Source organism: Acipenser ruthenus, chromosome 6 (assembly GCF_902713425.1).
Source record: "Acipenser ruthenus chromosome 6, fAciRut3.2 maternal haplotype, whole genome shotgun sequence".
Classification (NCBI taxonomy): Eukaryota; Metazoa; Chordata; class Actinopteri; order Acipenseriformes; family Acipenseridae; genus Acipenser; species Acipenser ruthenus.
The window spans coordinates 15,605,108-15,619,041 of NC_081194.1; the positions used below are offsets into that span (position 1 = coordinate 15,605,108).

General features: G+C 38.4%; 1 protein-coding gene across 1 annotated transcript in view; it reads left to right on the plus strand.

The window, feature by feature from the left end:
• mrps5 (mitochondrial ribosomal protein S5) overlaps positions 1–13,934 on the plus strand; it is a 53,806-nt gene that overhangs the window by 14,910 nt on the left and 24,962 nt on the right. Inside the window, exons 3-4 of the mRNA XM_034017413.3 lie at positions 6,545–6,670; positions 9,059–9,292. Coding sequence (XP_033873304.1) covers positions 6,545–6,670; positions 9,059–9,292 — 360 coding nt within the window. The remainder of the gene's footprint in view (positions 1–6,544; positions 6,671–9,058; positions 9,293–13,934) is intronic.

The window sequence follows — 13,934 nt, forward strand, 5'->3', positions numbered from 1 at the left end:
TCTTGACAATTACGATGATAGTGACCTTTATGCCCGTTTTAAATTTAGACGTGAGCATATTTTTAAGATCACTGATGAAGTCAAAAGTAACATAAAACATTAATCTTCCAGAAATGGAACACTTCCTCCATTTCTCCAGGTTTGCCTCACTTTAAGGTATTTCCAAAACCCGGTAGTCGACTCGATACAGGTGTATAAATCAACAGTCTGCAGAACAGTCTGTTTCTGGATGTAGTCCTGTGTTTTTTTCTTTAATGTGTATATTGTTAATTTTGGTAATGTTTTTTTTGTTTGCTTTGTATTTCACCTCTCTTTGTATTTTGATATCCTGTACGTTTGTACAGCTAGTTTCAATTAGTAAATGGTTGTGTTTAGCTTTAGCTGAAAAACGTTTGGGGAAATACAAATATAATAACATAACTGTAAAAATGTACGTAAATGCTTTGAACTTAATGTACTGTAAAGTGTTGTGAGCTTCAGTGATTTGAAAGTAATAAATGCTTGAGAGTGTTTTGAAAGTACATAGGGGAGTGTTTTGGACGTAGAAGTATAGTGTTATAAACGTGACCTGAGTGACTAGTAGAGTGTTTTGAACGTATGTTGAAAACACTCCCCAGAGTGTGTTTATTTTTGCGTATGTGGCAAAGTGGTTAACAGTGTGCAGGTGCAGGAGTGCTGCAGTGATCAATAAACAGACAGACAATGATAATCCAGGTGCAATGGTGTTTTATTTAATATCCCCAAGTCTGAAGACAAAACACAGTAAATAATAATAACAGGCAATACAGCATTGTGTGTTGCTGTGTTGTAATCCACGGGTTGGTCCCGAAATAATAGTCCCGATCTTTAACACCCACACGTAACACAAACACAATCACAAGTCCACAGTGCGTGCTTTAGTGCTCGTGGTACAGTTAATTGTGAACAATGGTGCAGTGATGTCCGGGTAAGTGCTGGCCTTTGGCGACAGCTCCGGATCGTGTTAGCCGTCTAATAACAACAAACAAAGTGATTCCTTAGACATGACAAAAACAAACAAAACACTCACGATAACAATACAGGTTTTCCTTCCGGTTCAACATTAACCATGCAAAGGAACAGATCACTTCACTACGTCCTCTTTTGTACCGTCAATTATGACCCCTTGGTTAACGGGTGCAACCGCTCCTTCAATCTGCGGCTGCCACATTGTTTCCCTTCCGGGTCGATGATTTAGTGTACCGTAACTCCGCCCCCTTTCTAGATGGCCGACACAGCACCCTCACAGGTTGGGTCACAGCGTACTACATCGGATCCAAACATGACAGCTTTATTCTGAAGCATTCAAATCTGTGGGATGAATTTGAAGTATGTTGATTTTAAAGGGCCTGGACCAGCTCCTGGTCCAAGCCCTGGTACTCTCCCGCCTAGACTACTGCAACTCCCTCCTGGCTGGCCTCCCTGCGTCCGCCACCCGTCCGCTCCAGCTCATCCAGAACTCCGCTGCTCGCCTGGTGTTCTCTCTGCCTCGCTTCTCCCACGCAACGCCACTGCTCCGCTCACTCCACTGGCTCCCGATCACCGCTCGCATCCAGTTCAAGACTCTTGTACTAGCCTACAGATGCCTTGACCAGACTGCACCCAGCTACCTCCAGACCCTCATCTCTCCCTACACCCCCACTCGACCTTTCCGCTTCTCCTGCACTAGAAGACTGGCTCTACCTCCTTTACGCTCTCCTGCCTCCAGAGCCCGCTCCTTCTCCACCCTCGCCCTGCAGTGGTGGAATGACCTTCTGTAACAGGGGAGATCTGGACTGACTATTTGGCACATCCGTATTACTGCAGGTAGAGGGCAGCAGTCTCGTGGGATCCGCCTGTCGGTCATGGCGATGACACGGAGAGGTGGGGAAGAGGGTGTGTGTGCTTTTCCTCTCTCTGAGTGGCTGAGGGGCGGGCCTTGGGAGACTGCTCGGCCCATAAGATCTGGTTTGGTTGGGCGCTCGGGTGGCCGTGTTTGGGGAATACCCAGTGACACTGACGAAAGACGTCAGTTTTAAAATAAAACGAGGCAAAACTGGCTGAGAAAACAGCCGGCCTTAAAATAATTTTAAAGAGGAAAGAAATAACAGAAATCACCACGTACCCGAGGGGACGTGCTTAGTTGTACGGGGAACTCCGGCCATCCCAGTGTATAGAGGGTAACTGAGCCCGTTCTGACCGGCTTAGCGGCAGCGGGGGCACTGCGTAAGCAGCACTTTTTGTTTGTAGTTTTATTACTGTGTTTTATTTTCCCTTTTTCTTTCGCCTTTGGTTTTCATTATTATTTACGAGCACTTGTTGTGCCTGTACCTGTATTAGTAAGCATCGTGGTTCTGGTTACTGTTGTCAGTATCCAGTCCACGGACAACAGCGCCATCTACTGTACCAAATAAATCAGTGCGCCTGAGCGGCGTTACAAATAAAGTACTGTCTCCATGTGTCAGTGAATTGCCCACCACCCTTCCATACCTTCCTACAGATGTCAGGACTGCCCAGTCCCTGACCACCTTCCGGCGCCTCCTCAAGACTCACCTCTTCAGACAGCACCTGTAGAACTCCTCTTTTTTTTCCCCCTGGACACTTACCACTCTTCCTTAAATGCGCTTTACTTGCTCTTATCTGCCCCCTATTTTACTGCATTTAATCCTGTACTTTAGAGTACTGTAATCTGTCAAGTGTTATTTAATCTGTAGTATTTTGTATTTAATTATATCCTGATGCAACTATCACTGACACTGTTATCTGCTTCATTATTGAATCGTATTTTGTCATACTTGTACTTGCTAGAACCAAAGTCATTGTATTTATCTTGCTCTTAATTGTATTATTACTTGTACTGTGATTCTTGAAATGTATTTGTTTACGACTGTAAGTCGCCCTGGATAAGGGCGTCTGCTAAGAAATAAATAATAATAATAAAATAATAAATTATTCAGCGATTCAGGGTATCCATTAAGAAGGTGGCTTTTTGATCAGCAGCTCTAACATCCTCAGTGCTGATTGGTTACTGAAAGGGAACACGTGATCGACTTGGAGTCTCCACTCTTAGTAACAAACTAGCTAAATTCTGCCTTAAGTATGTGTGGTGCAACCGAAAATAGGACAAACTTAGGCATAGCTGGTGCAACCCAGCCCTGGTTCTCCCACAAGATGAGTAAAAATGCAAGAAGCTCTCCGGCTATATGAACATTGCAAGAGGCCCCATCAAGGTTATTAAATTAGGTCAATATGTTTTATATGAGTTTCTCATTTAGGTTAACACAGATTTCTTTCCAATAACATTTCTGCTTATAGCTGTCTCAGCAAACTCTAAATGAATACAGAGTTTTTACAACAATATTCTTGCCCTTTCATTGGTTGATTTTTTTCCAGTGGTCTATTAAACACAGTATCCATCAGGATCTCAGAGTGCTCGCAGCATGACTGGAAATCTTTTTCTGGTTCTCTTCTTAAAGGTTCCTTAAAAGCCACCACAAGGTCCAGGATCCATCCACATGTGTGTGACAGTTTCAAGTGCTTGATATCTGCATGATACATGAATTCTGGTAGCTGGTCTCCCATCTTTGCATTCTGTTTTTCTCAAGTGAGCCCACTTTACTTGGTGAGCTGAATCACATCCTAAACATTCAATTATCTTTACATTGTCTGATTTAACATTCAAATGAGAAAATGATAATGCTTGTGGATCATTACATTCAAACATGATTTTACAATGTGTTACCATTGTAGTACACGCAGGACACGTTTTTGGTTCTGCTTGTGGCTGACAAGGGTTGACATCCACATATTAGTGTAGACACATGCCTGTCTGTCCTCATTTTACTATTTTTCAATCAGAGGGTTCCCAAGCCTCATTATCATCTCCATCATCAGTCGGGAGCCTTTCAGCTTCGGTGAACATTCTACCTATTTGAGGTCTGACTGACATAACTTGACTTTCAGCTTGTGTATCAGGATAAATAGCCACCGTAAGTATACCGTAATATATCTTTCTAAACAGCTGAGAGTCTGAAGATTATTAAGAGAATAACGTTTTCACTCTATGATGAAATATACCCTGCGATTACCTAGTTTGAATGTAAAAAATAAGTTTTAAAATGTACTCAATTATTTTTTCTTTAGAAATGTCTCTAAAAAAATATAAGTGTAATTTAGTCTCCAATCTAAAAACTGTAACTGTATCACTGGTAGCCACAACACTCAGGAACTGGGATCAGAAATAATTTTATAAATACCGTGTCTGGGTTTGATTTTACACCAAATTGTTTGATGGGTGCGTAATGTGAAGAAGTTTGCCATTAGATAGGTCTGTCAACTCATCAACATGGTTTGTAAAAAAAAGAAAAAAATTAAAAAAAAATTAAAAAAAAAAAAAAATCAAATTATTCGGTAAGCGTTCTTGGTCATGTAAAACAAGTTTGTATGTTCTCTGGTAATGCTGCGCTTTAAAATCATGGTCTAGGCCTATATGATAATTGAAACTAAAACCTAAGATACTGCAATTCTACACATCATAATAAAAGGTATTTTTATATTGGCCTGGGGCTTTAGTGAAATGCATTTTCATTGGAGAGCCATCCCTGAAGTTCATCCTATGAATATTTCACTACAGTTAATATTTAGTTAATTTCTTTTTGGATTTATAAACATTTTGGACGATTTCGTATGATTTCTGGTAAACTTGTACTTGTGATCGTCAAATCTCCCGAAACAAAAAAACTAAAACTCATTCGTCTAGCTTTCTGTTTATCTAACTTAACTTTCGTTTTGAAAGTATATAAAACCATTCCTGGTTGGTTGTTGGAGCTAGAGGTCTTCACAGGTCCGAATTAATCAAACCCGACCACGAACTGACCCGATGTAGAATTCTTATTAGACCCGGATCCGACCAGGCCCGAAAAAACAGTGGAACGCTTTTCCTTTCCCCAGCTTAGTATATGCACTGACTAGATACAGTATTAAAGCAGTGTTTTTTTTCCAGTCAACCTGGAAATCTGGCTGAACTACAGACAGTGTTTATTCCATCATGAACCTACACAGAGGACTGTAAAATGAAATATGTAATATGTTTGTGTGAAAGATACAAAGATAAATACATTATCTGAAAATCAAATGAACTGAAGTACGATCTCGTAAATGCGTGGTCGGGTCTCGGGTCCTTGGGTCCAGCTAGACCCGTGAAGACGGGTCTACCCTTATCCAGGGCGACTTATAATTGTTACAAGATATCACCTTATTTTTACATACAATTACCCATTTATACAGTTGGGTTTTTACTGGAGCAATCTAGGTAAAGTACCTTGCTCAAGGGTACAGCAGCAGTGTCCCCACTGGGGATTGAACCTACAACCCTCCGATCAAGAGTCCAGAGCCCTAACCACTACTCCAATGGTTGTATAAAAAGGCTTAAAATGGGCATCTAACGTCACCATTACATCATCGTTCATATGTGAACGATTTCAAGAGGTGCCGTAGCGAACGGGTTAATGAACTTACAGCAGAAAAAACTGCTCTTCCATTTTAAATTAATTTAGTAAAACAAGAATTGTGATTAGATTGGTGTACCTCTCTTGCCACACCAATCTATTCTCTCTTTTAATAAGTGTGATTAAAGCCACTGAATATTGGTTATTTGTTATGTAGTTTATTTTTTAAGGATACTGTCCTGATCACTGCTGGTATTGGAAATTGCATTTTCTTCCCATTTTATGAGGCCAAGTAACAGCTCCTTGTTGGATATGAAAATGGGGCATATTGGCCTGTGGACAGTGTTGCTCAATGAAATCTGAACTTGCACTGTATCATGTTGATGGCAGGTGCTTTATTCCTGATATTGGACCAAAAAAACCAAACAAAAAAAACATGGTTGTTTTTTGTTTGGAAGACAGCTAATAGAAATCATTAGCAGTATCCATAATCCAAAATTAATGCATTACTTCTGCAGTAGGTTTGAGGCCCTGCACATGAAAAGTGTGTTTTTTGTTTTGTTTATTTTACCTTCGTATGTTGTTTTTGTATAAATAATTTGAGAGCCAGATACTGTGCCCGAGACATGCTGCCAGCCAGGTTTGTTTACAGGGAATCGATAGCTGTGGATTGGACGGCTGAAGTTCCTTGATCGGTTGGTAGGCGTGTCCTGACAGCGTCTGGTGATAGAAAGGGTCAGATTAAGATCATCCACGCTACCCCGGACAATGAAAGAAACCAAACCGCCAACCCCTGTGTGTGGAACTGGGGTCAGGGTTTTAAACTTACATGGAGTAGAGATTAGTTTAGGGATTTTGAAATCCCATATAGTGAGGAGTGTGTCAGCGGGGCCTCCTTGGTTAGAGGAGTAGTGCTAGCCATATTCATGGCACCTTTTGTTTTGCCAGTATTTTTGTTTTGCCCTTTTTGTACACTTGTACTATGATCACCCATGAGGTACCATTTCTGGCACGCAGTATTTTTCGTTTACTGTAGCGGATTACTTTTACAAGGGCATTTTAGCAGAAAACTAATTATTTTATTTATTTTCTTAAAACAGTGACAGCTGAGGAGTTATGGAGGGGAGTCATGGCAGAGACTGGAGCTGGTGCAAGAAAAGGAAGAGGGAAAAGAACCAAAAGAAAGATGAAAAAAGATCTGAACAGAGGGCAGACTGTCGGCGAGGGTAGGATTATTGAACTTTTCTTCAGTCTTGTCAAATTCGGAAATTCTAAATTTGTCTCATCGATTTTTAAAAGGTGATAAATGGCTTGTACTCTATTTTAAAGATTTTTTTTTGTCTGACTTTATTTTCTTGCTTTTATATGTTGCCAGTAAGTCTTTTAGCTGAATTGTGGTACTTCTAGGTATAATCATAAGATAGACTGAGCACAGCTAAACAAACTTTCCAGTCCCGCCTCTCTTTTTTCCATTATTTTCTAATTATTTCTACTGGCTCGGAAGACCTAAACTCACTTGCACATAATCCTGTTTTTTTTCCTTCTTTTTAATTATTAATGTACATCTGCATAAGTGGATAACACAAACAATTGTTGAATACTAATTTTGGTCTACATCCAACACACTTCTCAAACCACTAACTAATGCATTGTTCCTTAGTGATGTGACCAAGATGCCCACATTGGGCAAATGCAACCACAGAAGAGCTTAGCTCATTCACCCATATAGCTGATTTATTTTAATTATTTGTTGCTTATCTTGTTGCTTATCTACACATGGCATAAGTGAAATAAAACTGTGTTTTATCAGGTCTGCATACATCACTTTGACTCAATGCACAAAAGAAGTATTAAGTCCAATGACCCAAGCAAATGTGCCAAGCACACAGATAACTGATCACTGTGGCTTGGGTAATCTCCTCTTTGGGAGAATGGAGGTAGCAAAGCCCTTTGAGTTGACATACTTGATGTATGTTGGTTACCAGCAGTTATTCTAGGCTTATCTCTGTGTGCTCTTGTTTTGTATTCTCTGCTTCTCCTTTGTCATACCATAGCGTTTTATTTGTTCTGGTTTTAGCAAAGTGATCCGGACCACGTGAAGTCATCAATGCAACAAATTCTGCTCCTTCTGCTTTGTGCTTGCACGTAATCTTGAGTTACCCAGTTTTATTCTATTAAGTGTCTTAAACCTTAGTAATAAGGTGTCTGGTATGTCACCCCCTGAAACAGTATGTAGGGTAGCATAGCCTGAATCTGTTGACTCTTTCTGAAATCACATCACAAAGGAAACTTCAAATGCTTCTTTCTCACTTTCAAAGGGGGACTTATCCAATACTTGTACAGATGGCTTCAAGCAGTACCTAGGGCTACTGATTTTCCATTCCGGGGAATAGCACAATTCATTTTTTATTAAAATGACCAATTCCATTTTTTTCTGGCTTTACAATAACAATAATCCTATTTACAGTACTCAACAAATTAAGTTTAGCGTTTTACTGGCAATACAATAACCAGGATAAAATATAAAATATAAAAAATGTGTGTTGACTGACACGTTGCTCTACACAGATTCTCTGCTGTGTATCACCCGATTGTAATTTAAATAGCGCCCCTTTTAATGTAAATGCATAATTAATCCTCCCAATTGTTTCTTTGCTAATTCTGCCTTATTTGCTAAATTTAACAAGAGGTGTGTCTCAAGTCTGAATGTCTTTATGAAACAAACTGTGTAGTGTAGTGACAACATCCTTTACACAGTAAAACGATCAATTTCCTTTAACTTAATGATATGAATGTATAGCTAGAAAAGTAGCTTTGAGCTTGTTTCTTCATCGTCCAGATAATATAATTTAATTAAGAAATGTTCATGGTTTAATCTGGCTAATTATAGCTTTGTTAAATGTAGGTAGAGTGGAAATAAATAAATAAACTAAACAGTAATTTAAATATGCAATTAATTTAGCTCACTTCGGGAAAGTCACGCTTTGAGCGCGGTATCTTAGGACTCAGTTTTTCAGCATAGAAAAGAATGCAGTGCTTTGCGTTTGTTGCTGTCTTTTTTGCTTTCTTGTTTTCTACATGTTTACGACTGGCAATATGATCTTAATGGTATTGACTCGTACACAGTCAATCGAATGACAGCAACATTTGCAGAATAGTATCATGCCATCCTCATATAGATTATCAGAAAATGTTTTAGTTCTGTCTTTTGCTGAAACATTGCATTTTTTTTTCTTCGTTGGTTCAGCCACCATGTTGAGTTTCAGCAGAGACGTGTGAGTGAAGTCACATGATGAATTAACTCAACTTGGCTGCGTGTAAAAATAAAAAAAACACAAAAAACTAGTTGTGAGCTAAAAAAGACAACATTGCAAAATTCCATTCCCAAAATGCCTAATTCCATTCCCAATGTATAATTCTGCAATAGTGGAAAATCAGTAGCCTAAGTGCTAAACAAAACTATGTAATGAAAAACACAGCTTAAAAAAAACACATTCACACTGCAGCTTGTTACTGTATGTCAAGCACAGTTCGCTAGCCAGGGTATTTGATAAGGAATGGGGTAAACCCAATCATTAAGTGTTATTTTAAATATTGGTGTGTTATTTTGTCAGGACGTGGGGGTTTCCTTTGGCCTGGTCTGAATATCCCAATTGTGAAAAGTGGGACTATCCAGGCTATCTCTAAAAGAGACCAAGCCCAGCAGGAGGATCTGCAGGCCGAGATAATCCGGCAAAGAGACGAGTGGGACCGCAGGAGGAGGATGAAGGTGAAGAGGGAGCGAGGGTGGACCGGAAACTCCTGGGGAGGGATCAGTCTCGGGCCCCCTGACAGTGGTCCAAACGGAGGTAAGATATGGCTCCTCCGACTAAGAGTAGTTTAAGCTAGCATGATTTTTTTAAATGTTAGAGTTTAAACCTTTTAAAGGTTATCCACATGTTAAACACTTTGAATTTGTCTAACCAACACTAAACAGCTTGCCACATCAACTACATCACAGATTTAATAACTCAGAAAAATAAGATTATTCTTTTTTTCCACGTGTCATTTTCTATGTTTTTTTCAGTACTATGTTTGATTGTAAAAAAACTGCACAAATTATTTTTTAATATTATGTTTTAAAACTACTATTAAAACCATATGGGACAATGTCACTTTAAAAAGGGAAGCAGAAGTGGAAGCAATGTCACCTTTTCTCCAGAACCTGTATTACAGCATACAGGAAAACAACATACAATAGTATATAGGCCTAGATTACATATACATTCTTTAACCATGCAATAACATTTAGACCTTGGTTTAGTATGTTAAAACTCAATGGAATTACAGCATGTTTGAAACTGTGCAATATATTTAAAACCTATTCAAGATTGTTACATGCAACCAGACAGTTTACAGTAGTTTGATGCCCATAATGAACATATCTGCCAGAGATTTAAAAAAAACAAAAAGCTGTCACGATGGAGTAGGTCAGGATGAACATAGTAAGTGCTTCCCAGTATACATCCAATCATGTTTCAGTACTGAAAACACAACGTAATGACATGTGTTGTCAGTATGTGAACATACCTCTTTTAATAATTATATAAGCCTGTATTCACCCCCAAAAAGCAACAATCAGAACAAAGGCATGGGTGAAAGTTTTCCGTCTGTAGACCGAATTCCGTAGAAATGCCAAATAAAATCACACGTAATTGATTTTTGTGACTTTTTTTTTGTTTTTTTTTTCTTTCTCCCTTTGAACTGTAATTTGATTGAGACAGTAGGCGCCTAACCCATAGGGCACAGGGGAGGCCCATAGTATTCTATGTTTTGTTATGGTTTTGCCTTTAAATGGTTTACGATGTAAAAATACAAATACAAAAAAAACATAATAAAATGCATCCTACACAAACATTGGTTTGACCTAAAGTCTGCAGTGTGCTATTTACAACAGCTAGCGTCAGCAGCAGTGTGACTGCAACAGAAGATGCTGGGCAGTTTGTGGAGACAATAAAAAATGATTCATTAAATATAGGCTAGGTGTTAGTTTTATAGTTTGTTTCTATTCTCTGTTAATTAAATTATATGCATTGAAGAAAGGCAAGAGAGAACCAGATGTTTGTTTGTTTATTTATTTATTTCTTTTTAAATAAGAAAGTTAGTAGGTTTGTGTTGCTGCAGGGCCATTTAACGGGTTAAGTTCAACACCAACTCTAAATAAAATGTTGTTCCTGTTATTATGAAGCACTAGTAATAATCTGAAGCAGTGATGCTTAAAAATAACAGAAGCCTGTTTTTACTTTAGTGAATAGGCTAGAGTGTTTTTTTTCATAAAAACTTGTCATTGTTCTTTATTGAAATAACTTTTTAGCTTTCCTGTTGAAGCTTGTTGTGTACTACCCATTCAATCAAACCAAGTACGAATTGGTCTGAAGTAATGAGTGGAGTCGAAGCTTGTGGCCAAACTTTGCTGTGAATTTACAAGTTGCTATGTGCAGTGTGACTGCAAGTCTTTCTGCAGGTGGCACTGGCATCGCATGTGTATTTTTGCATTGAAGCACTGGTCCCAATCTGTTTAACAGATCGTAAAGCCTTTCACCTGTCATTCTAAAATACCTCAAATATCTCTCACTGTCATACACCTGCATCTCTCTAATTATTGTATAAAATTCTCTCTTTTGGGTTCTCTGTTGGTTGAGAGGACGGATGTACCAACAACGTCGCTTGTTTGTTTTTTTTTAAGCCTCTTGTATAACAAACTCTGCACGAAATACAGTACAAACTCTGTACAGCAAATAGTGAAGCTCTCTGTGCCTGAAGTATCGCATTCACCTGCGAAAGAAGTATGAACCAGCCTTTTCTTTAAAAGTACATACCTGAAATTGTAAGGTACGGTAATTAAAATATTTGTGCTTATTACTCTCCCTGTGGTTCTGCGCACTGTCAGCCTGTGCTAAAGATATACAATAATGTACTCGATCCGAAGTAAGTGCAAAACTTGCCCCATTATTTAAAGTTCAAAATATAAATATTTTAAAACTAGCAAGAAATGACTTGGTTGCAGTAGCAGCAGTTACATTATTGTTTTAAGTGGTTTTATTATGGGCTAACTTTGTCCTCAAACTCAGTGGACCATATTTAGAAGGCAGCACAAAGGCAAAGACACCATTTTTTAGACGAATAAAACCATTTTAATGGTATAAAACAGGAAATAACTCTTGACTGGTCTTTCCTGCAACTAAGTTTATACTGTTAAATACATACTGTTGAAATTGTTTTATTCAGCAAAAAAATAAATCTTTGCATTTGCTTCAGAATAGTGCTTCTGACATGGCAAGTATTTGTACTGGTTGTGCTACTTGCATGTATTTGTAATGAATGCGTGCTTAGTGAGTACATATTGAACATTTTATGCTGAAACACCTGCCCAATTTTGTTGGCTTGTGATTACTAAAACTGTAACTTCACGACAGCAAGGTTTGCTTGGTTTCTTAGCTTCTTAATTTAATTAAAAAAAAATAATAAAAAAAATGCAGTTAGTCCTTCAGTTTGCCCCCCACTTTTTAACAAAGTCAGGCACCTATGATTGAGACACAGAATTATTGGACTATTGCTTCTGAGTTGTACTGCTTTTAGAATGAAACACTCACCTATAGGTAACAAAACTGGCTCAGTGTTACTGAATAAGAAAGTTTACTGGTCCAGAGCTTATCTATACTCAAAGTGCGTATAATGCAAACGCTCCTTAAATTAGGTCTTTGAAAATTGTCAAAATGGTCCTTGAAAAGTCCTTGAAATCTGTATGAGAAAAACTGTATGAACCCAGTATTTACAACATCTGATTGAGTTAAGCAGAGATTGTATGTGATTTTTACAGCTGAGGTTTTATAATGTATATTATGTGAATTGGGCATATATGTAAAAGGTTTGAGTAACATTTCAAAAACAATGCTTGTTAACTATCCTCATGTGTGATTTATCAGGTTGATCCATCTGGTAAAATGACAAGTTGTAAGTGAAGTAATTTCTGAATTTCTTTTTCTACAAAGCCGTTCAAATTTGCTTCTGAAAGTGGTCCAAAATGGCTCAAAATGCATCTGAGAGCATGTACAACCCCAGAGCTTCGGGGGGCCCCTGGCAGCCCCCAGACCCTCGGCCAAAAGATTGGTTTTTCCACAGGAGTTTCACTCAAAATGTTCATTGGCCACTTTCACCCATGCAAATGTAATATTTATTATTTTATTTATTTGTTTTTATTTAGCAGATGCCTTTATCCAAGGCAACTTACAGAGACTAGGGTGTGTGAACTATGCATCAGCTGCAGAGTCACTTACAACTACGTCTCAGCCGAAAGACGGAGCACAAGGAGGTTAAGTGACTTGCTCAGGGTCACACAATGAGTTAGTGGCTTGAACCGGGGACCTCCTGGTTACAAGCCCTTTTCTTTAACCACCGGACCACACAGCCTCCAATACATAACTAATACATAACTGATCATGATTCTGATACCCTCAATAAAACCTGTGCTCAGGATTGTCCACCACAATTGAGCAGTTCTGAGATCAAGTGATGCAGTCATACATATTTACCTCCACAATCCATGTCATCAGGGATATTCATCTACCATGATTAAATGTAAAGAAGTATAAATGTCTTTTAACATGATTCAGTGACAGATGTACTTGAGCCCGCTGTGATCGAAACAAGATTTGAGTGTTATATAATAATCCTGAATTGCAGGTGTCTGACAGTTTAAAGAATACATGGTTTTGATGCATATTCTGATTAAGGCTGATTGATAGTCAAGGTACTTTACCTATATTGCTCCAGTAAAAACCCAACTGTATAAATGGGTAATTGTATGTAAAAATAATGTGATATCTTGTAACAATTGTAAGTCGCCCTGGATAAGGGTGTCTGCTAAGAAATAAATAATAATAATGTTGCCCTCTAAATAATTAGATAGAAACTTGTTTAAAAACATTCTAAAAAATAAGAGTTGTTTTTATTGGTTCTTTTAAACTACGTATTATTTATGTTAATAATAATGGGAGTGTGTGGGGATCGTGGGTTTGTATGTAAATTGTGCTGTATTGGGTAATTATAGGAGGGAGGTCTTGGGGTAGCTTTAGTTTTTATTTTTTTTTATTGCATTTTATTTCATATATACAAACATACAATTAAACAACAACAAGAAAAATAACACAAGTTAAAGGAAAATATGTCTGCGATATTTGCACTTGCCTAGTGTGCTGCAAAATGTCCACAAGCTTCTGCAAACTTACCCTACCAGTTTCAACTTTTAAGCCTTTCTTTTTCACTTCAGGAAATGCACCGAAAAATGTGGCACTTAACTGACTAGTGCTAGTATTATTTTGTTTCAGCTGAACATCTCCCGAACAAAGTCCTGCCTACGCCACTGGGTACTTCTAAAGCTGCATCCACACTGGACGCGAGCGAAGTCGCCGAATTTCAGTCCACACCAAACGCGACATGGAAACGATCCAA